Raw genomic sequence first — 25,692 nt, forward strand, 5'->3', positions numbered from 1 at the left:
TAAAATTACCCCCATCTAATACAATAGTCTTAGCCCAAAGTAACAAAGTCTGGAAAAATGAGTCTCTAATCCCCTCCAATGACGATTTCTCCGTGTTCTGCTCCAACAAGCCAATAGGTCCACCACCTTCTTGGGCATCATGCATCACCCAAGCAATGTCCAGCCTTGAGAAGACTTCATCCCATAGAGCCTTAGCCACATTACAATGGAGAAGAAGATGGTCCGACAATTCGCCATTCCTTTTGCACGTGTAGCACCAATCCATTATGAAGAAATCACGCTTCTTCAACTTGTCTATGGTCAAATTTTGCCGTGAGAAGCCAGCCAACCAAAGAAAGCAACTTTTAGGGGCACTTTGCTCGTCCAAATGCGCTTCCAAGGGAATTCTGAGAAGAGTGGGTAGACATAGCCTTATATAAAGAACTAATCGAGAAATTCTTGTTCCCGGGGTGTGTCCACAGCAGTTTGTCCTCCACACCACGCTCCAAATTCAGTGCATACAAGGTGCTGTAGAAATCAGAAGTGTCTCTCACTTCCCAATCTTGAACTGCTCTGGTAAATGACACATTCCACTGCAGCAGGCTGTTCGAAGAGTCCATGTAATCAGCAGTAGAGGCTTCCTTATGCAATGCAATTCTGAAAAGAGAAGGAAAAGCCTCCTTTAAAGCAGCATCGCCACACCAAACATCAACCCAGAATCTGACTCTAGTTCCACGCCCCGCAACAAATCAGAAATTAAGAATGAAATCCTCCCAGCCCTTCCTAATAAAGTTCCATACACCCACACCATACGATCTTCGCCCTTCATTAGAGATCCAGCCTCCCCAAGTACTTCCGAATTTGGCATCAACCACAGTCCTCCATAAAGCCTCGCTTTCTTGATGTTACCACCACCACCATTTCCCAAGTAAGGCCTTATTGAAAATACTCAGCTTTCTAATCTCCAAACCTCCACAAGGTAGGGGAGTGCAAATCTTGTCCCATTTAATCTAGTGGAATTTTTTCTCGTCCCCCAATCCGCCCCACAAGAAAGCACAAAAGATTATTTCCATCCTATTAGCCACACCAGCTGGAATCAGGAACATTGGAAGGAAGTACGTGGGGAGGTTAGATAACATGCTCTTAATAAGAGTGATTCCTCCCCCTTTAGATAGATACATTCTTTTGCAACCAGCCAATCTAATCTCAATTTTTTTGATCACACCATCCCATATTACTTTGGATTTATGAGGAACCCCCAATGGGAGACCAAGGTACTTCATACGCAAAGAAGAAACCTTACAACCCAAGATTTCAGCCAAGTCTCAATATGGTTTACCAAGCCAAGCGGTACCAATTCAGAGTTAGACAAATTCACCTTGAGGCTAAGGTGACCAGAAGTAGCTTCAAAACAAAGCAAGAGAGCTCTCAATGAACGAAGGATCCGGCTCACAAAGAATTAAAGTATCGTCAGTGAAGAGAAGATGAGATACATTGACGCTCCCAAAGGAAGTACTTCCCACAGAAAATCCAGACAAAAAAGACGCATCCATGGCTGCCTTTAGCATTCTACTCAGTACATCAATGACTAAGACAAAGAAGAGGAGATAAAGGATCTCTTTGTCTCAATTCACGAGAATTGTTGAAAAAACCCTCGAGAGTGTCATTAACCAACACCAAGAGTCTAGCGGTAGTGCAGTACTTCATCCAATTGCACCACCTCTCCCCGAAGCCAAATTTGCCAAGAATATAAACCAAGAAGTCCCAGTTAACATGATCAAAGGCCTTTTCCATATCTACTTTGCAAATGATACCTGGAGTGCCGGATCTAATTCTATTACCCAAACATTCATTTGTTATTAGTATTGAATCCAGAATGTCTCCCCTTAACAAAAGCATTTTGAGGCTTTGAAATGATCTTATCCATGACCGTGCTCATACAGTTGGCAAGAACCTTGGATATGATCTTATAACCTCCACTCACAAGACTTATAGAACGAAAGTCTTTCACCTCCACCAACTTGACCTTCTTCGGAATAAGGGCTATGAAAGTTGGACTAAGGCTTTTCTCGAATTTCATATGTGACTGAATTTCGACAAAGACCTTCATAACATCCTCCTTGATAATATCCCAACATAGCTGGAAAAATGCCATGGAAAATCCATCTGGTCCCTGTGCTTTATTGTTGTCCATTCCTTTCAGCACTTTAAGCACCTCTTCCTCTTCAAACATCCTTTCTAACCAGTTAGCACATGATTGATTAATCGTGTCAAATGTCAACCCATCAACCTTAAGCCTCCACGAAAATTGTTCCGTTAGTAGATTTTCAAAAAGCTGCACCATGTGATTCTTAATATCAGATCTGTCCAAAAGGACATTTCCATCCGAATGCAGTACCTCAATAGCATTAAACCTTCTATGAGAGTTGGCCACTCTATGAAAAAAAACTAGTGCACTTATCTCCTTTCTTCAGCCAAAGGGCCCGGGATTTTTGTCGTCAGTAGATCTCTTCCATAAGATTAAGTTTTTTCAAGATCAGCCACAACAACAATCTTCCTTGCCTTTGCCTCGTCCGTGAGAACCCCGACAATCTCCTTTTCATCCAAACATGCAAGTTCCTCAAAAAGGATCTTCCTCTGATCATCGATTTTTCCAAACTCTTCATCATTCCACATTTTCAGTTCTTTCTTCAAAGCTCTAACTTTTCCAGCCAACACAAAGCTGGGCGTACCAGAAAATCAGACGAGGACCACCACACTCTCACATTCTCTACAAAACCATCAGCTTTCAACCACATGTTTTCAAATTTAAAATATCTACGTCCCTCATGAAGACCCCCACAATCAAGCAAAATGGAAAAATGGTCTGAACAAAGTCTCAGAAGTCTCCTTGGCATAAATCAGGAAAATGGGCCTCCCAAGATGAGGATACGATGAATTTGTCCAGTCTTGACCAGACCCTCCCATTGGACCATGTAAATTCCCTCTGCCCAAGGTAAATCAACAAGGGCCAATTCAAAATAAGATCAGAAAATTTTGCCACTGCAGACTAATACAGGAATCCCCCAACCACTCACTTGGAAAACGGGGGATTAAAATCACCCCCAATACACCATGGCCCATCCAACCAACTACACACACAAACCAGCAATCTCCTCCCAAAGGAACCTTCTATTGCTGTCCACATTAGGACCGTATACACCAGCAAAAGACCACTTGTAACCATCATCCACATTTTTAAAAGAACAGGCCGCCAAATGTTCCCCGACATACTCCTCAACCAGATTAATGACTCTTGTATCCCACAGCAGAAGAATACCTCCCGATGCCCCTTTTGGAAGTGAGATAAACCCAGCCCATGTGAAGACATCCCCACAAACTTCTATCTATGAACTTCAACTTGGTCTCTTGAAGACATATTATATCAGTCTTCCAATTTCTTAGTAAGTTTTTAACATGAAGGCACTTACCTGGATCATTCAGCCCCCTTACATTCCAAGATAAAATCTTTGGTTTCATTAATCAGGTATTCGTCCTACCCTTACTACTCCTACTTGCACTACCTTTCCAAACTTCATAATTAATAGAGCAAGCTAGTCTCCTTAACTCCCTTTCTTTTTTGGCATAAGATCTGGCCAAGAGAGGTTCACACAATTCAATAGCAATGAGGAGGGCTTTGAATTGATCTTTGAAACCCTCAGATGAAATCCCTACACATTCTTGTATTTCATCCACTTTTTGGAGGACCCAATCCAACTGAGAATCTACCCAATGTGAACTTGGTAGCATAGAACATAAGGGGCTTGGGTCATCCCCTATCCCTTCCTCAGAGCAGGCACACCTTCCTCTGGCTCCCTACAAACAATATGCAGATCACACACTTGCACAAACCCCTCATTTGTAGCCTCCAGGATATTCTCAAAAGGGGTAGGAACACCTTCCTCGGATAGCCTCCAGGATATTCTCACAGACCCTTCGTCGAATTCATTCTAGGCAGGAACACCAACTGAGGGGCAACCGCAAGTTGTGACCAATTGTAAGGAACCTTCGGAGACCTACGACAAACCATTTAAGGTGACAGAGCACGGAGAAATCTCGTTTCCGACAGCCTCCATGTTAATCTAGCTCATCGGAATAGGGATCTGCATTGGCAAGTCATCCAAAGGGGACCCCAAGTCAGTCTCCGGCAGATCCAAAGAGGAAACCACTCACGGGTTTGAGAAAGACCCGAGAAGTGGTTTGATTTGCCGGTGGTCAATCGGGACCAACACCGTTGAGTCACCCAAAGCATCGCCAACATCCGGCGACCCTTTTTGTGCCGCCACGGATGGCCCCAAGTCAGTAACCGGTAGATTCGGAGAGGAAACCACTCTCGGGTTTGAGGAAGACTCGACAAGTAGCTTGGTTCTCCGAAGGTCACCCCTTAGCCTTACCTTTGTCTAGGACCGCATTGTGAAGCCCATTGGAGCAGCCCATTTCCTTGCCAAACCACTCCAAGGCCCAAGCCCATTTCCTTCTTCTCCTCAACGCAACGTATAAGACAGTCCACTTTCTCCTGCAAATGCCTCATCTGCAATCTCATGTCCAAAAGTGTACTATGCACGTCGACCTCTGACATACCGAAAGTAGGCCTACCACCACCACCTTGCCCCTGGTTGTCAGTTGTGCCAGCAGTATGACAATCCTTCCCAAGGCCATTTTTGTTATGGTGGTTCATTGTATCTCTTCCTTGTGCCACCACCCCACCATGCCCATCACCCCTTTTTTGCACTCGTACCGGCACCGTGACCAACGACTAATTGAGGACATCTTTACACGATTTGGAATGATTAGCCCCCACCATCGGCCCCAAAAACGGTTGCCCTCTATTACAACCGCCCTCTCTCAATGCACCTGCCATCTTCCTCCACCTCATACCATCCGTTGCCTCCAGTACAAAGATAAAATTTCGTCTACCACCATTTCCATATTCCACTCGTGCCATATATTGACCGCGGGCATTAGAGCATCTCTACACTATGAAGCTTCTGGTACCCTCCCGTGTTGTAGCGTAAAAATCCTTTTTTTCACCCTTGAGGCAGTCCTCCAATTATTTAGCAAATCGTTGCACCATGTTCATCCCCAGCCTCACCTCTTTCACAACCTTCCGACTCTTCTCAGTAATAATCATGAAACTTCCATTTGTCTTCAACACAAAGAGTTTAGACTCAATCTCTAGGTGTTTCAGATTCCCCATTATCACGCTAACCTCACCTTAAAACTATAATGCTTAGAAAAAATCTTACCACTAAGCCCCACCTACCAGCATTGGAGTTTTAGTTGTACGAAGAGAAAACTAGTTGTACCTCAAAATATTATTGGAGTAACACTTTGACAAATGAGGGTAAGTGGTGTATGGAATCTTACATTGATTGGGATAGAGAAGTTCTTACTCTTTATAATGATTTCAATGGGACTCTAATTATACCATTGACTAGTCCTTTTAGAGTATAGGTCAGGATGTGACGTGGGGCATTACAAATGGTATTAGAGTCTATCCCAATCAGAAGTCTGGAACTTGAACCATGCCACTTATGATGGAACGGCCTAACAAGGACATTAGAAATATTAGGGGGGCAAGATTGTCATACCCCATACTAAGTGATGAGTGTAGGTGGTTCATGGGAACCCACATTGCTTAGGAGGGAACAAGAACCACCACCTACACTCATCCGTCACTATGGGCCATTTCATAATAGGTGACACAACTCAAGTCACACATTTTTTGTCAGGATAGGCTACGATACCATTTGCAACGACCCAAAGGAAGACCTAAGCCACAATTGGGCCTATACTCAACAAATGAGTGTAGGTGATATATGGGATCCCACATTACTTATGAGACAGAAGTTCTTACTCTTTATAATGATTTCAATGAGGCTCCAATTGTACCATTGACTAGTCTTTTTAGAGTATAGACTCAAATGTGGCTAGGGCCTTCTTTCGGGCGTTACATGCATCAAGTCATCACTAACTTGAGATAGGGGCAACGGGCATCACAATCCCAACCAAATTCACATCCATGGAAGGGCTTATAACCAATTGGAGAAAAAAATGTTCGTAAACCTCAACAAAGATATCGAGTAGTGGAGACATTTTTGAGCCACAATGAGTTGGAAGAGTTTGTTAAAGCAAACAACAATGGACGGAGTGAACGAGAAGGATCCCACAACTTTCGGGTCAACATTGATATGCCCTGTTTAACGATATATAAATTGTGAGGCGATGCTTCTGCTTGGTGGGAATAAACACAGAGCAGTCAATCCACATGTGGCTTAAGACGAAGATGCTGATGGGTACTCTTTTCTTTTTACCACCAGAATACGAGCATATTTTTTTTTAATGGCATCGGGTGTCCAAGAATAGCGTCCCGACTAATGCCGGGGGTGCACAGGCCCTCGGCAAGGAGTTTCCTGCAAGTGCACCTCGGGTAATTCAAGGGAAAAATCCCTCAGTCCGATGACCCCTAGAGATTGTTTGCACCCAAGGGGATTTGAACCTTAGACCTAAGGGAAGCATACCCCCAAGCCCAAAGCCTTTACCACTTGAGCCAACTCTTAAGGGTTACGAGAAGATTTTATGTTAGCAATACCAAAATTTTCAACACGGAAGCTGGGCTATCAGCAAATTTACAGAGAAGTTTTATCTGCTGAATTAGTGAAACAACCTTTCAAAGATGATGGGGCAACAGGTCGTCCCAAGGTATGCTAATGGTCTACAAGTGGATATCCAAGATCAAGCCACTCTTCATACTATGAGGACATTGTTATTGGTAGTCTGGTAGATAAATCTAGCCATGAAGATCAAGCTGCAATGGGTACAACAACCTATGAGGACACAATAAGCAAGAGTGGATGATGAAGGGGAGTTATTCAATACAACTTGCAGGAATATCATCTCCATGGCACTTGTATCAGCCTTACAATTGAAGGGAGAAAAAGCACCCAAACCATTTGATTGGATAAGATTCATAAGAATGGGGCAGACAAACGGGTAAACAACACTTGTCAAGTTCCATTTTCTATTGGAATTTTTTTTTTTACAAAGATGAGGTTGTCGTGATGTAGTAGAGATGGATTTGTGTCATGTGTTGTTAGGAAGGCCATGACAGTATGATACAGATGACACAAAGTTTTGATGGCAAGTTAGAAGACTTTGTTGTGGCTAACAAGTAAAAAGGGATGGCAGAACTGCACAAAAGTATCTCATCAACACTTACAACAAGTGGAGGAACCTCAAGTATGGACCTTTCCCCATAAAGAAGAAAATTAGTGATAATGCCTATATGGTGGAACTTCCAGACAATATACACATCTTTTCCACCTTAACAGGCAGATTTATTCGAGTATCACCTACCAAAAGACCATATCTATCAAGAAGTCAACTCAACGATAAGTTCCTTTCAAGAAGGAATGACTGATGTAGAATAGAATGTTGTATCAGCAAGGCTGTCAAAAAGCAGACCTGACACAGTTGCCCAGGAAAGTTTCAAAATGTGCTATCAGCAAAGTTAGTAGCAAACCCTTGCTGACGCAGAACTTTCAGAAGAAAAGTCAGCTAGCATGTCAGCCAGACTGTCACGACACCGCAGATCCAGAAGATTTCCAACAAATACAAGGCAGTCAGTTTTTTCCCTAATTTCAGGGCAATCTATTTCCAACCAACTTTGTTCCAAATTTCAAAACAATAAATTCCATAATAATTTAGTCTAATTTTTCTTTCCAACTTTAGACAGTTTAGGTTTATATGGTCATTGTAATATCCTTTTTCAACTAGATTACTTTATTCTGTTTAGTTTCCATGTAAGGAATTAGTGCCATAAAAAGAACACCAATGTGTAGTGCAAGGACGTCTTCAAGTTTAAAATACAATTTCCGTTCTCTTTCAAGATGTGTGTTGATTTTTGTGATTTAAAAACACTTCTTTTTATCACTTTACTTGCTTTACTACGCATTTTCTTATAATTGTTTTAGGGCTTATTTCAGATATTTTTTAAACTTGTTTTGTCGTGGGGCAGGGGGGTGCAAGGTCTGGGGGTTCAGGTTTTTGAGAAAGGAATTATAATGGCGACACGTCCATCAATGTGGCCAGCACGCCATCATTTATCAACTTTTGAGGGACACTTCCAGACCCTATATTCTTTTTACCTTTTCTTGCATAATCTAGGTCCTAAGTTTCAGCTATATCATATCGCAATGGCAATTTATACATCACGTCACCCCCAGTTTCAAAGCAAGGAATCCAAGTGACAATTTCATCAATTTAAATTATGCAAATGCCAAGATAAAATGAACTTACTGTCAGATTCCAAGGCCTTTCAGGTTCCACACATAGAAGATCAAAAAGAACCCCTGTTGGAATATACCTACAAAAAGAATTCAAATTTAATCGGCAAAACCTCAAAACCTGCAATACAATGAAACAAATACATCTGATATAGGAGACAATAAGTAGGCTATCACAAGATGCCATTTATCACATTTCTGCTTTCACTGCAATAATCCCTTCTTAGGGTTGAAATTTGTTCGCAATTTATAATCTTCTCATTTGTAGGTGCTTTCTCTTTCTATGGTGTTAAATTTTGTGCACTCCCTTTGTACTTCATGTCTACCACATTATGCACTTTTAAATATACACTTATTCATTTTGTAGAAAAAAGAGCATGAGCCAACAAGCTTTCAAGTAGTTATAAGGTGTCAAATTGGATTGTGACCATTAACCTAGACAGTCGGTCGCCACTACTAAGGGCACATCTCAAGAATTAGAAAATTGTTAGTTGTATAGACCTTATCATTACGAATGCATCAAAATTTGAAAAATAAAAACAAAATGAAACGAAAGATGTGACATGTTAAACATATTAGTACCCTCAACCTATAAAAGCATATAGTCAATCATACCATATCCAATCCTGCATTGCCACTCATAAAATGTTCACCTAAAACCTAGAATGTGATAACATTGTATCAGTATATCACAGCTTCCAATTATTACGAATCATTGAAAAAACAAGAGTTCCCAAAAAAGTTGAAAATAAAGTATTCCATAAAAGAGTGGTGGATGGTATCTGCTATTTGTGTGCACTATAAGTTCCTAAACTAAAAACATCACTTTGTGTCTTCCAATTAAGAGGAAGTCAGGATAATGCGTATGTGTCATCCAATCAAATAAAGACCTTGGGAACATTAGTTGTAGCTTATTTTGAGGTAGCTCGACACCATCAAAAGTCCAGTTATTCATTTCCTTCTAAATATTCAACATAATAAAAAATACGATTTCTATGCCAAGAAACATCACTTTCCAATATGGCAACTCAAAACTTGTCTTAGGCATATCAGCAAGAGAATACCTCCAACAGCTGCATAGTCCAGCGAAGAAGGATGAACTCATTGCCACTAACTTTACACAGACGCCACCAATCCACTATTTTCTTCCCCTTATTATAGTATTTAATTGCAATTTTCTTTCCCTTATCTATGCATCATTCTTACATGCAAAGAGTCTGCTCTATGGATCTAAATAAGTAGAGAAATTTCCAATCCTGATGAACCATCATCTCGTCTTTGCTATGAACATGGGTTAGTTTCAATCACGTTAAATTAATAAGAAAGACTGAAACATGGTATACCATTTGAGGGGCAACCCTTTGTACTCAAACCAAACGGTATCGACCCCGGGAGGAAGTGTACTATTGAAATGAGGCTTTATATGAGGAATCAACAAAGGCAGATACCCTATACGAGGAGCTAAGATCTGAAAGAAACCACAAAAAGGAAATCAGTTTGTAGACGAACAAAAATAATCGAAAACAGAAAGTAACGAAGAAGGAAATAATAATAAGGGAGAAAGAAGTACCAGAGCGGGGAGTGGGGGAGGGAGGGTGGTGACTTCCGACTCATGGAGATGAATCTGAAGCGGAATCGCCCCTTCCCATACATATTTCTGTGCTTCCATCATCTCGCCCTCGCTCTCACCATCCAATTGATAATTCCTCTGTTCTCGTGGGCTCTCAATTTGGCTTTAGCTTTTTCGCTCTCTTCTTCCTTTCCTTTTTTTTAAATATTATTTATTACTGGTCAGCGAATCACAGACTCATAGGCCATCACCATTATTCACCATGAGACCGGTTCTGTGAACAACGACTGTCAAACTCTGGCCGGAGGCAAAGCCGAAAGGAAAATTTCTATTCTCGTGCCCGGTGTGCAGAAGTAATTTGCTAGAAAAAGAACATCCAATAATTTGAAGTTGGAATATTCATAATTTTTATTAAATTTAAATTATATTTAATGAGTTATATTAGATAAATTTACAAGCGATAAATTATTAAAATTGATTAAGAGTTTTAATTAGATTTAATAACTAGGTAAAATCCGATTTATTATTAAACGAGTTGTACTCCTTTTAGAATTTAAAAATTGATCATTAGAAACTTATTTCAATTTAAAATCATCACTGATTGAAATCTCTAATATAATTTTAGGACAGATTTGGAGGGTGAGATGAGAATTTTGTATTTTGTTTTGAAGTTTAAAATATTATGTTTTAATATTATTATTATTTTGGGATTTGAAAAAAGTGTATTGGGATTTGAAAAAGTTGAATTGTTTATTATATTTTGTATATATATTTGAAAAATGTGTAATAATGAGATGAGATGAGAATTTTGTGTTTTGTTTTGGTTACCAAACCTGCAGTCACTAACAATCCTACATTGAATGAACTGTTAAATCATGTTTTTAAATTTAAACTCTTTTTTTAGATAATCACGATTGAGTGTTTAGCATATTAGTATCACTACATGTATTAATCGAGTTTAACTCAAACTTATCGGCACCCTCTCCCAAATCTCTTTATAAATATTTCTCTTCCGTGTGTTATTTGGAAAAAAATCATAAACCTTTATTAGTGCAGCGGTCGAACCCAAGATATCCAATCCAGCACCGTGCATGTCCCACGTTCACCATACCAATAGCCGACTGTCTCATTCCTCTTACAACATCTCTCATGTTTTCTCTCTCCTTCTAGATCACATGATCGATTTCATGCCGGAAATATTAGATTAATGTTACGAGGTGAGTAGCTTAATCATAAAGTAGGATTAGCATACGTTAGCTAGTTATATATTATTATTATTATTAAAATTAGTTCTTTGAAAGGTGGTGTTTATGTACCACACATATCAATCAAATTTGTGCCAAACCAAATAGGGTTTTAGCCCTAGAGAATCCTAAACACTTGGAATCTAATTGAGACCCCAAAATCTTGGTGAAAACCAAAACCCTAAATGGTTTCTCCAAACCCCAAAAGTTTGCCTCCAAACCTAATTGACCCGATTTTAGGTTAGTGTTTAATCACTTGATCAAATTATTTCTACATGCTATTTACCACTCAAATTCATATTATTATATCCTTATTTATTCTTTTAAACCTTGGTATTTTTATTGGATAAAGAAAAATTAGATTTGGATTTGATAGAAACCTAAATCCCAACCAAACCCCATTGAAATCCCAAATGGAAGCCTTTTGGATTAAGGTCCATTAAAGCCCATGAAATTACACCACCAAGGTAAGGCTTATGGAGGAAGTTTCCCCCTCCCATGACAATCCTTTCATTGCCTAATCTACCCCAAATGGTGGTTTATGGGAAGGCCAAAAGCCACCTCACCACCACCCTTTACTTGGAAGCTTCCTTAGCTGAAAACCATGTGCAGTAGTACATGGTATTACCCATGGTTTTGGCAGACACCCCATCACCCAAAGTATCTTTCACACATCATCTACCACCCCTCCAGAGGCTTAAGTGTCTTCCTTGTCCATTTCACTTACATTTGATTACTTTTGAAGTCTTTTCTTGGAGAGGAAACCAAAAAGACTCTTAGACAGTTTTTCTAGCCTACCTTGCTTGATTTTTTCGAAGATGTTGAAAGTGTTTTCTTACAAACTACCCTTCATATAAGTTGTCCCTCTTATAGTTTATGCTGGTATCTTTTTTATAAATTGTCATGGTCATTTGATTGGTAAAATGTATGTTTAAGCATGAAGAGGTCATACTGCGTGATAAAATGGACAGTATGTTATTCTTTGATTTTTTGTGTCCTTGACAAGATCTTGGTCTGATCTTTTTATGAATTATAGTTAACATGCTAATATACAAGTTTGATAAAGATTTGTTACATGTTATAAGTTTTGGATAAGTGTTTTGCAAAGATCTAAAAAGTTGAAAACTGGGAGGTTGAAAACAGATTCTGTCTTGAATAAGCTTGAATCTTTTGTTGAGAAAGCATACTCTAATGGATTTAATATTCACATATGATGTTTCTAGGACTTCGATTTACATGTTAGGATGTTAGTTTTAGGATTTATGGTGTTGGTTTTAAATATATGAATTTTTATGCATGCAAAGGTCCAGATAGGTCTTGTATTTGAGGTTTTTGGATAGATCTATATTTTGATACAAAATTTTGCCATGTGATCTTAGGTTTGATGCTTAGATCTATTCTAGAACTTGATTATTAACCTTATTATGTTGATCATTTATGATTTATTTCATAATATATTGTGGATCTAAGGGTTTGATAAAAACTAAACCACATATTTTTCAGTTTTTGTGAAAGGGTGAAAATCGAATGTATCAAGAGTTCTTTTGTGACTTTTTGTGGTAAAATGGTTAACCTAGTAGTTATTTTGTGAAATCCTTTAGTTATGGATAAATTGATCATTTTTTCACATATAGAGGGGTAAAATGGTAATTCTACTCTAAATCAATATTTTTATGTTTCCAAATTGTTAGTGAGGAGTTTCTAACATTTAGAAATCTCTCCTTACAGTTTCTTCGTCACACTATGCTCACTTTAATTTAGCCTCTAACTTACCGTCAGGATATTATGTATGTGTGTTGGTAATAGAACGGTTATTCATGTTCTTATGATCTTATACATGTCATATTATGTTATGTCATGAAATGTATATATGTTACACATTATACTATGTCACAAAATGTATATCTGTTACACATTATGCTATGTCACAAAATATTTATCCGTTACACATCATGTTATGTCACAAAATATTTATCTATTACACAATATGCTATGTCACGCAATATTATCTGTTATACATTATGATATGTCACGAAATTTTATATGTTTCATGTCATGTCATGTCATTAACCTCATGTACATGTCACGTTATGTTATATCATATGGATGAACAGATGAACAATTTGCGACTAAGAAGTTGCTGTGATGGTTAAGTTAGGAAGGGATCTACTTCTCAGTTATCTATTACACGCCTAAGTACCTAAGAGTACCAAGTGGAGGAAGCCTCCAAACGCTAAGTTAGGAAGGGATCTACTTCTCTTAGTAAAGAATAATAATCAGTAAAAATCTTCTCTAGAACATGCATGGTTATTTATTTATAGAGGTTGAGGTGCTCTACTATAGCACAACCCCTTCGGGGCACGATTCTTGGTGGTCAGTTGGGTATGTTACCATCCTGAGTATGATTATGTCATTGATAGCGAGTGCTCTTCCAACATAGGTGTCTCGCTCGATCTTATCATGTGGATCCTGAACTTATAAAGCTATGGTTGGTTGAGTTTCCATGATGATTGTGACATCCTTCTAGACTTTATCTCTAAGTCCGTCAGGTGTGTTCTGTACAGTTTTATTCTTTAATTGTCATCGGGCACGAGTTCCTCGTGACTCCACCATTGTCTGCCAACTAACATTTTCTTACCAACGATAGATATATTCATACCCAAGAGGTGGGAAGGGAGTTGTTGCCAGGTGAGAGATGTTTTTATTACGCCATTGAGAAATTATTATTTGATTTGATAAAAAAGTATACAACATCCCTAGAGATTTAATAGTTTAAAGGTGCAACTACTTCTACTATGACATACTCTAGGAAGCAAAATCTGCTAATTTTTTGAAGTCATTTCCATGGAATTCATGATGTCACTAGAGAACTATAACATAATATGAAATCTAAGATTGCATTATCACATCATTAAATACCCTATGACTATAATTTTAAGATCGTATCATGCAACTGAATCTAGTCGGGACCAAGCCTACTACAAAAACTTTTGGGAGCGCACCTAACCTGCCATATAAGCTATTTCTCACATCTTTTTCTTCTATGCATATCAAAATATAGTATATACCAATTTTCCATTAACCTAAAACATCCTTTTAAGTAAGCACTAAACTTATTAATTATCAAACATAAGAAGAAATATATATCAATTTGTATAACTCTTTTTAGATCTAAGGCCTATATTATACGTAAAAGAGCCTATATACAAGGCACTTAATTTCTACTATATCTGCTCATCCTCTATATTAAGTTATTAACGTTCTCCGTGAAATAACAATTTACATATAATAGATAGAGAAATTATATTTGTAGCTTTAGAATGTGCAAATTTTATATACTCCATTTGAAAAAAATGAATAAATATGAACCCACATGAAAAACTTATTATTTTTAATAGTGGACCCCACTTTTCTTCAAAACGAATACGTGAAACTTGCACTCTCTAAAACTATATCTAGTATTAATCATGTTTGAAAAACTAGATCAAAGTATATAGTGGAAACGATATTACCTAGTTGGCAAATCGCAGATCTAGTGCGGTTGTTTCACAGATTCTCCGTCATCATTCTTATTCATCCAAAATCCTCTAGCAATGGTGGAGTGTGCTAGCAACATAACTTGCCGACAGTGAGTACACACCAATATCGATATGTTACCAAATAGTCTTCCATTTGCCCTCATGCCATTCAGTTTCAGTCCAATCGCTTTCCCAACAATGCTTCTTTAGACCGTATCATTCATGGTCATAGATAACATGCTAAAGTAGCAAACACTAAAATATCAACCTCGTGACATAGTCAAAGGTCTCCTAAAGGTATAAATAAATTAAGATCATCAATTATGATCTACAGGACTCACACGGTGAGGAAGCATGGATCTATTACCTCTACTGTTGGTCATAAAAGCACATATAGTACGAAATATATGATACGGTAGAGTTCTCTTTCTAAAGAAAGAACATATATCTAATCTCAATATACCGTATAGATCTTAGTCTAGTCACTATTTCAACACCTAACCCGAGTCCCTCCCTTTGCTCGCTATCCAAAGTGCCAAAGAGGTTTTCGCATCTGGTTAAACTATAGGCTACATGGATTGTGGGTAACAATACACGATCCTTTTAAATATGATGGACCTCATCTTAACTCCTACTGAGACGACATATCTTTTGTGTCTTACAACTTATCCCTCTCTAAACAAGTACCAAGTGACACATTGTCTCATCTTTACTCGTTACCCCTTTATAGCGCCAAAGTCGACCACTCGTGTGAATGAGTCAATCTATATTTGTCAATATATCTTTTTCACCACAACTCTCAAATTTATGGTGAGTATGTGTGCTTACTAAAAAAATGCTTCCAGCCACGCCATATGATCATAGACCACATCAGTTTCAAGTGCATGACGAGCAATACCATGAGGGAGAGAAATCACATGGTCAACTAAAAATGATCAAACCACAACTCTCAAGTGATGTTTTAGGACCATTTCTCTCCATGTTCATTCTCATGTGTAGTAACTTTCTAAAAACATGCGCCAATCAAAAGACATTTTTTTTTATAATCAACATAGAAGACAATTTTATTGAATTGAAATATGGCATTCAGCCATTATAAGAGGTTTAATACATTCAGCAACACAATCAATATCAATTAACTCATGTTCTAAATTCACTGCCATTTGAGCAAGACAATGAGCAACACCATTGAATTCTCTTTTGACATGCTGTATTTTCCATTGAGTACCACACAGAAGAGTAGTGATGTCTAAGACAGTGCACTGTAATTTCTTAGCAGAAGAAGCAAAACTCTTGATAGCATGGACAACTTGGCTAGAGTCACATTCAAAAATTAAAGAGTCAAGACCCAATTCTTTGCAAAAGAAAACAGTAGAGAGTAAACCTCTTGCTTCAGCCAGGATAGGATTAGTGCGATAGAATCTTGGTTGCATCAAACTAGCCAAAACAAAAGCATCAGCCTCTCTTATCACCACCCTAACACCAATCTTGTTGAGACCAGATCTTACTGTCACATCCCAATTCACTTTCACCCAAGATGATGAAGGTGTTTACCATCGAGTAGCAGACTATAGATTCTGAATTCTTGCCATTATCTTAATGATTTGCCTAAATTGCATCACAAACTCACTTAAACAAGTAAGCCATATTTACCCTTTAACAAATTCTCAACCTTTAATGAATTTTTTCTTATTTCATGTCCTTAGTGTGCATGTATAGGAACATTAACATAGAGAATGCTCACATTGTCTTTCCCTCGCTGACTCTGCTAAATAAAGGAGAGAGATCTCATTAATGATAATACTTTTAATTTCTCAAGCTTCACACCCATCATCATATGCTTCCATAACACATTTTAGTATATCATCTCTCTACTCGAGAAATAATATTTTTGAGTCAATGAGTAACCATCTAACTCCTAAACCTCTAGGAATTCTCACTAACACCACCATTTTAAATGAATCTTAAATCAAATTAGATCTAGACTTCTCTAATATCGCATTAAAAATGCTAATAAAAATATCGCTTTGTGCAACAAAAGCAGCATGTGTTAGCTGCTAACTAGTGATATATCTCAATTACTTGCTTACTCAATATTTTTTATATTCTCTAATCCACTATAGGAGAGAAAAGAAAAATTTTGTGAGAAAATATCTTAACCTAAAACCTATCTTGCATCAGTGTAACCACAAGCAAGATTTTTAGGCTTAATTAAGTCGTACTTAATTATTCAGACTTTTGCCATGGTTATCGTGCAAACCTCCAAGGTGCTTGGTATTACTCTCAAGGGGTGCTCCTAAGTTCAAATATCTGCAAGATCCTATCGTTCTCGCTAGGAGAAAGAAAACTTGAGCAAGATTACCAGTGCTAATACCACAGAGAGGCGCACTGATAAATCCTTTAAAATGAATGTGCCAATCAAGAATGTTCTCAACACTCTTGCACACTGAAATTTTAATTCCCTTACTTGACATACATACTAGCAAGTTTTAGAGAGTATGTGTTTATCTATGAGTTAATCTAGGTTGTTTCAAAATTATAATGTTTAACCTCAAATATAGGAGCAATTAATCTTTATGTTATAAAAAACAACGCGCAACTTCCCTTATTACTCACAAGATTCTTAAAGGTAAAATAGTGGTGTAGCTCTATCTAATAATTGATCCCTTCAATTTCTATGAAAATTATAGTGCATACGTCTCACGCGCACTTCCAATTTCACTCTAGACCTTTCAGAGGTTTATACAATAATGATGGTCTAAGACCATCTAACACTCATAATAATCTTCAGTCGTTTCCAACTGCTGCTCATGGAGGAGATTAATGAGACAATTAAGTCGCATACACAATCTCTAGGCTTTCTTTTCGGTTATCTCAAAGTTACTAACCTATGCGCATTTAGTAGCACACACATTTAAGAAATTTGTCGCATCATCTAAGTGAAAACAAGAATAATTAATACATATCGCAAGATCGAAAATTCGCTAGCCTTCCTAATAATCTATTGCGCCTCAATGCCTAATTATTAATTTATAACTTAATCTTCTCTTAAATTTATATCATATATGAGATTAAATCCAAATCAATCTCAGCCATATTCCCACTAAGATAAGCAATCTACTGACTTAGTTATATGCAAGAAACAGTTTCTTCTCAGATAGAAGAATTTCATTTTGAGCCAATCATAAGCATGAACTAATTAAACTTGGGCTACTTAATCTTTTATTTTATCACATTCTAAAAATGTTTAAAGACTAATTTCTAAAATTGGCCCAACAAATACAAGTGATAAAATAAGCTCATACTATGACATGTAAACACAATACATGTGCAAAAAATTCATCACATTTCGTCCAAATAATTATTATTCACAAAATAATAATCTAGACAATTTATAACATAAAAGAAAATGCCTAACAAATGTGATAAAAACATGACATCATAATATCATGGCATGCATGTATTCAATAACCATAATCACATGCAAGAATATGTTAGATAAATATTCATGGCAAAAAAAATACGATGATTTTAAAAAGAAAACCAGCAAACACGCTAACAAGCTCTAGCCCAATGGTTTCCTTGTGTGTGAGGTCTTGAGTTCAAAGCACTTCAAACATATTTACCTCAAAAAATTGTTTTTAAACTTCCTCCAGCGCCACTAGGCCCTACCATAGTCAGTGGGCGGCACCCTCATGGGTGCCCAGCTGCTGCGTGGGCCCTATTAGGCTCATGACCCAGTTCGTTTGGAGGCTTTTTTTTTTAAATAGTTGGTTTAGAAAAGATACGAACTGGCTTAAAACACTTAAAAACAAACAGACCCAACACCATTTGAATCCAAACGCAAAGTAGGCCTTTCCACAACCTCCTAAGCAGGCATTTCCATTTTCAAAAAAAAAAAAAAAAAATTGTTTTTCTTATAAACTGAGAAACGAATGGGACTGGATTAAATGAATTAAAAAAAAAAAAGGCCCATCGGTTCTTAACCCAAACCCAAGCCCTTTCATCACAAAATAAAATTGTTCCTCTTCTTCCTTTCACCCATATAGCGTTTCTGTTCTTGTAACAGTAAAAACATTTAGCCGCCACTACCACCCTCTTGTTCCTCTTCCTTTCACCTGTATAGGGTTTCTGTTATGGCACTGCAGTGCGCGCCGATCTCCTTGGTGCAAGCCATGGCAGTGCTGCCCCACATGGCATAGTGTGCAAAGATGGTCCTCCTCGACTATGCTGCAAACTACAATGCCAGTAATGTCAGCATGGCTACGCACACAGCTGAGCTCGACGCATTGAGGTGTGTGCCACACCTCTAGGTGAAATCGTTGTGGACTGTGTTGCTCCATGACAGTGGTGCAAGACAATGGTTGTCGCAGCACCATGGGTTGGCACAGTGCCGTTGGCTAAACTGCTCTCATGCGCAACGTTGCTCACAGTAGTACTAGTTGATGCACCACCCTCTTCGAAGAGATGCGGCCAAGAAGCGGTGCCGCCACTTGCAGTAGAGTGATTGAGCTGAGTTATTACATATTTTATACATTTAGAACCAATATATTTTATTTATTTCATTACATTATTAATGGTTTTAGATGAAAAAATGGTTAAGATGGATAAATCTGAGTTGTGATTTAAATTGATTAATAGCATGATTTATACTTAATTTTATAACTTGTGTGGCGCTCCCGACCCCCATGTAAGAAAACACAAGAATCGAGACGCCAGGATGATGACAACACGGTCACGCATCCCAACGAAAGTGCCAAGTGCGTGTGTACATGCAACGGTGTACAAAACAACGCAACGGATTAGTCAACTAAGTACCAGAATTTAAATACAATCTAAACATCAGTAAGGTTTAAAAAGTAGTTATACAGTCATCCAAAATTAAAATACAATACAGTAAAATCAAATAACCAAGCAAGTGATCCCAGATCACTCCTCGGGGGAGCCGTCTCCTCAGGCTCGCCCTCATCCTCCTCATCTGCATCAAAATCTGCGTTACTACAAAACGGTACCGCAGGTAAGTATAACCCAAATAACCACGTAATGAAAATGCATTAATGCAACCAACATGCATGCATATGATGAAATATGCATTTTTCTTAAAACATCATTTTCCCCGAAAATGATTATTTTCCAACACATGCCAAAATCCCATTTGGCCCAAAATATCTGTAAAATATTTTCCCAGAAAATGATTTACACAAGATCCAACACACACTATTTTTCCAGAAAATAGTTAATTAATCCATTATTAACATATGCACCATGATCTCCCCTAGGGATCATCCGCATGTCCTGGCTTCGTAGCGATGCCCAGTTCCGCGCCCAGCGCGTTCATGGCCGAGCACCCACTACGCAACAAGCGACGCCCAGTTTCGCGCCCAGCGCGTTCATGGCCAGACATCCTCTAGTCCCCGCTAGCAGAAGGATCATGGAGTCGGCACGAGACCATCTCGTCCGATCCCATTGTCACCCAGCGACAATCCAGGGGACGTTACTCAGTATATTCCGCTCTCGAGTAACCAGGAGCTCCATCGAGATAATGTCCCATCTCGGTTTGGGGTCGTGATACACATGCACCCAAAATCCATTCTCACATGAAAACCCAGTATTCATAAACACATGAACATGAATGCAATACACGAAAATCCAGTTTCCTTTACAAACATGATCATGCGTACAAAATGCAATGTACATGAACAACACCATATCCAAACCAACAATTACCAACCCAATCAATCACACAAACAACTCCAATCACCAATCCATCCAACCCCCGTACTCCTCAGACTCAGTCCGGCATGTTCAACCAAATACAGTGAAATGAGTTAGTGCAAAAGTACATTTAAATCACGAAAGTTCTTTGGAGAAATACTTACAGTGCTATATAGCAATTTCCGAAGGATCACGAAGCTGCAAGAAGTGACGTCTGAGCAACGTAGTAGTGCAAAATGCACTGTGGCCATGGGTCTCAAATACCCACTTTTCAACGGAGACAAACGAAGACCCAAGAATGATAGGATAGGGCCTAGGGAGGTCGGTGAAGCTAATGGTGGTGAAGGTTGGCCGTGGGTGGCGGCGCAATAGGCGGTTAAAGACCAAAAACACCCAAATCGGAAATGGGGTTGGTTGTGCTTTACCGGTGACGGATCGGAGCTGGGGTTGGGTCCATTGGGTTGCTAGAACGTCGAGAATGATGTGGTGAGAAGATGGTGGCCAATGGTGGCGCAACGGCGGAAAGAGTGTCACGGCTTGGAGAGGCTCGTGGTGGCTAACGGCGGCGCGAATGGAGCTGAGGTTAATGGGGTAGTGTCGCCAGTGGCTGGGGAGGCTAATGGGCTGGGTGGTGTCGATTACCGCCGGCTCACGGCGGCGCTGGGTGGAGAAAAAGGAAACGGACGAAAGAGAGGGAATTGGGTGGGTGTTGCGCGCGAAAGAAACCGAAGGGAGAAATGAAGAAAAAATAAAAGAAAGAAAAAAAGAAAAGGAGAAGAAAGAAAAATGGAGGAAAAGAAATGAGGTCCAATCCTCATATCTTGGGTCACAAAAATGATCAAACGGAAACAATTTTAAAACAGTTAGTGAAATAAAATATTTCAAACGCAGTGATTGAAATGAAAATAAAGAATTAAACCCAACAATAAGTTAATTTAATTCGAGAAGAAATTTAAACACATAACAATAATTAATTTAAAGAAAGCACTTCAAAAATAATTTTCGTAAACTAAAAATCATAAAAATAACCCAATTAAAAATTCAATAATTATAAAACAAGAGAATAAATTCTTGAATCCATAAAAATAATTCTTCAGTAAAAATACACTAAAATACGGGATGTTACAACTTGTGATTTAATTGGATAATGTTCCTTCACATGCACAACATATTTTTTATATTCTATTCTTCATTTTTATTTTATTTTATTTTATTTCTTTTCTAATTTTATTTTTTTATAGGCCAACCAATGCAAAGAAAAGTTAAAAAAAAAAAAAAAGATGCAAGAGAAATTTTTTTTTTTCACTTTTTGGTTGGGAGACGTTAAAAGGGGAGAGTATTTTGAACTCTTTTTGTTTTTTTGGCCTGGGACACAAAAGGCAAAAGGAGAAAAATGTCTTTTTGGGATTTTGACAAAAAAGAACGCAAAGTCTATTTTTTCCTTTAGCGCATAGTGTGACATCATTGAAGAGCTCCTTTGGGGTCCAACATCTGCCGCTACCTCTATTGCCTACCACCTCTATCTCCATTTATTTGGTTTGCTCTTTTCACTCTCTACTTTTTATTTAATTTTAGTTTAAAATTTATAGAGTATATTTTAGATTCTTGGCTTAGAAGTTTGGTCACTTTATTTACTATTTATTTTACTTAATGTCGTTATTTTTCTTACTATTTTAAGCTTTCATTTAACAGTGATTATAATTGTTATGGATTAATTTTTAGAATTTGTGATTTGAATTCAAGAATGAACTCTAGAATCTTGATTTTGGGACTTTTCAGTTCTCAGCTCGTATTTTGTCAATTATTTTCTAATCTAATTTAGTTCTTAGCATAGTTTTATTAATCTCTTGGTTTCATTGCATATTAGATTGATTAAAACTTAATTAAGATTTAAATAATTTCAGTTTTATTATTTAATTTTCAGATTAATTAAGATTGTTTAGCTTAGTTGATTCCTTGATTGTTAATTTTAATTTGTTAGTCTTTTACGTTTTCGACACTCAAAAATCTAAAAATATGAATCTAGTCCATGACTAGTGCCCTTTTCATTCTTGTTGTACTCTTCCATTCATTGCACATACCACCATTTTTATTTTCTCTTTGTAAATATTTTCACTATTTTAAACAAGTTTGGTTTTAAGTAACTTTCCCTGAGGAGACGATCTAGAAATTTATTCCTAATTATTACCTGACACCTTCCTGCACTTAGGATAATCTTTGTGCTACTCATTTTTGAGTGAGTCAAGTTTTTGGCGCCGTTGCCAAAGAATAGTTGCTTGACGTAAATTTAGACTCGTTATTTTTATTTTTATCTCAAATGTTTTTTTCACTGTCTTATCTCTGATTACACATTTCATTTATCACCTACTACTCAGTTCAGTCACTTGAATCTTATTTTTGCTATTTGAACTGGTGCTTCATGTTATGGATGAGGGACAATTCAAATAGGTTGGTTAGAGTTGCATCGAGCACTGAGAGAAGTATACACAACCTAAAGATAGATAGCTCTTCTGTTCTTTCTACAGATGAGGACATTGAAATTGAACAAACCATGGCTGCACCTACACCACACACTTTTAGGGATTATTTGCAACCCACTCGCACTACTACATCATCATGCATTATTTTACCTGATGATGCACATAATTTTTCTATTAAGCATGACATGATGTTAGTGATATCTCAGTTCCACAGGATGGATTCTGAGAGTCCTTATCAGCACCTGACAGATTTTGAGTTGGCCTATACTACTTTTATCAATAGAGCCACTACTGATGAATTTATTAGACTTCGTTTATTTCCTTTCTCTTTAAAGGATAAAGCGAAGATTTGATTTAATTCTTTGAGGCCTAATTCTATCTCTAGTTGGTCTGATATGCAGCATGAGTTCTTACAAAAAAAATTTCATTTTCAGAGTACTCAGTATTTACAAGAGCAGATTAGCCAATTCAATCAGAAATCTGACGAGACTTTCCAAGCTAGTTGGGAAAGGTTTAAGGATTTGGTGAACATCTGTCCACATCACGGTTTTGAATCCTGGAGCATGGTGAATTATTTTTACACTGGTCTCACTCTAGAATGCAAGCAGTTTGTTCAGACTATGTGCAATGGAGAATTCTTTAGCAAGGAACCTGATGAAACATTGTCATTTTTTGACTATCTTACTGAGAGCGCACAACAATGGAACACTCGCACTGATCGAATTTCATTGACAGCACAGCCACTGAGGGTTATTACTGGTGGGGGCAAATATGAGCTTAAGGAGGATACTGACGTTCAAACCTGAATAGCTGCATTGACTAGAAGATTAGAGGTCATGGAGATGGAAAATGTGAAGGCCGTGAAAACAGTAGAGGCATGCTTTATATACGTTGATTCGAACCACAAGACCCAAGATTGCCCAATTATGCTAGTATTTCAGGATAGATGCAATCAGCAAACTTGGTTAACAGAGCACAAAATCAGCCTTTCTCCAATACATATAATCCGGGGTGGAGGAACCACCCAAATTTCTCAAGGAGGAATGATCAGCCTGGCCGGTCTCCGCCACATTCTCAGCAGCCATTTCATCTGGCTGCTCCTCAGCACCAGTATCAACCATATCAGAGTTCTCATAGCTATCCTTTTGTAACCCCTCTAAGATTTCAGCCTCATGTAGCTGCACAGAGTTCTCAGCCTCAATCATCTGCGAAGAAGTCTCTAGATGACAGTATGGCACAGATGGCCAATACACTTAAGCAATTCATGCAAATTCAGGCCACCACAAACAATCAAAACACTCAAGCCATAAATGACTTGTGTGGCACCATCAATAAAATAAATACAGCATTGAGCACTCAAGAGAAAGGAAAATTTCCAGCACAGCCTCAGCCTAATCCTTAAGTATACCGGCTACAACAACAACAAGTGCATAATGTCTCAAGGGAGGTTTTTGAGACAGCGAAGACCGTTCTTACTTTGAGAAGTGAAAAGGAAGTTCCCCAACCAGAGATGACTATGGACAGACAGGTGGTTGCTTCTACACCTGAAGATGCAACAGAGACTAATGAAGCTGAAAAAGAATTAGAGATAGTGGGACCAGAATTGAAGAAGCATGTGAGTGCAAATGCTGAAACTAGTAATAGGTACCAACCTGTGGTTCCCTATCCTCAGAGATTGGCAGCTGGCCAAAAGAACAAATACCACACTGAGATTTAAGAGATCTTCAAGCAAGTAAATATTAATATTCCACTATTGGATGCCATACAACAAATTCCTTCATATGCAACATTTTTGAAGGATTTGTGCACAATGAAGAGGAAGCCGAATATAAAGAAGAAAGCATTCTTAACGGAGCAAGTTAGTGCATTGATATTGAGAGAGACTCCTCAGAAGTTTGGAGATCCCAGCTCTCCCCACATTTCTATTATGATTGGTGAGTCACACATTGGGAGAGCTCTACTTGATTTGGGAAGTAGTGTGAACTTGCTACCATTCTCAGTGTATGAGCAGTTGGGATTAGGTGAGTTAAAAAAGATCTCTATCAAGCTACAATTAGCTAAAAAATCAGTCAAGGTGCCAGGGGTATTGTTGGGAATGTGCTAGTCTAGGTAGATAAATTTTACTATCTACTAAATTTTGTAGTTCTTGATATGCAGCAGCTAGCCACTATTATTTACCATGCGCCTGTCATCCTTAGGCGCCCATTCCTTGCTACCTCCAATGCACTGATAAATTGTCAAAGTGGAGTACTGAAACTCATATTCAGGAATATGACATTGAAAATGAATGTGTTCAATACTTGCAAGATGTCTGGTGATTGCGACGAGTCAGAGGTGCATGTTCTTGATGTGATTTTAGAGCTTGATGAAATAAAGAGAGAGGCTTACGACAATTCCCGCTTGGCAAAGGAGTGAATGAACGCCTTGCATGACAAGAAGATCAGTGACAAACATCTTGTTCCTGATCAGAAAGTGCTCCTCTACAATTAAAGACTGCATCTTTTTCCCAGGAAGCCGAAATCTCGATGGAAGGGGCCGTACATTGTAAAGGAGGTTCATCCTCATAGCGCGGTAGACGTCGTCAATCCGAAGAATGGCAATAGCTTCACTGTCAACGGACAACGTCAAAAGCTGATTCTGAAGGTCTTTGATCCACACGAAGAGATCTTGTTTGTGCAAGATTCCAAGAAAGTGTTTTGATCTTTTCCCCCTTTACAGCTTTCTTTACTTGCATTTTGTTTTTTTATTTGTTGTTTTGCTTTGATTTTATATTTCATGTTGATTTTTTTTTTATTTTGCCTGCTTATTCCTATGCACTTTGTTTTCTTTTATTCGATTTATTGATGACCATGTCTCTCACTA

The 25,692-nt window shown here is 38.2% G+C and overlaps 1 protein-coding gene across 2 annotated transcripts in view; it reads right to left on the bottom strand.

Annotated features, from left to right (window-relative positions):
- LOC108987175 (autophagy protein 5) overlaps window positions 1-10,233 on the bottom strand; it is a 28,284-nt gene extending 18,051 nt beyond the window's left edge. Inside the window, exons 1-3 of one of the 2 annotated variants that reach the window (XM_018960047.2) lie at window positions 9,874-10,233; window positions 9,647-9,771; window positions 8,317-8,383 (exon numbers count right to left, since the gene is read on the bottom strand). In XM_018960047.2, the coding sequence (XP_018815592.1) occupies window positions 8,317-8,383; window positions 9,647-9,771; window positions 9,874-9,975 (294 nt within the window). In that variant the 5' untranslated portion in view covers window positions 9,976-10,233. The remainder of the gene's footprint in view (window positions 1-8,316; window positions 8,384-9,646; window positions 9,772-9,873) is intronic. The other variant, XM_018960046.2, reaches the window with a different exon arrangement.
- Between the last annotated feature and the right edge of the window lie 15,459 nt (window positions 10,234-25,692).

Source organism: Juglans regia, chromosome 2, assembly GCF_001411555.2.
Source record: "Juglans regia cultivar Chandler chromosome 2, Walnut 2.0, whole genome shotgun sequence".
NCBI lineage: Eukaryota > Viridiplantae > Streptophyta > Magnoliopsida > Fagales > Juglandaceae > Juglans > Juglans regia.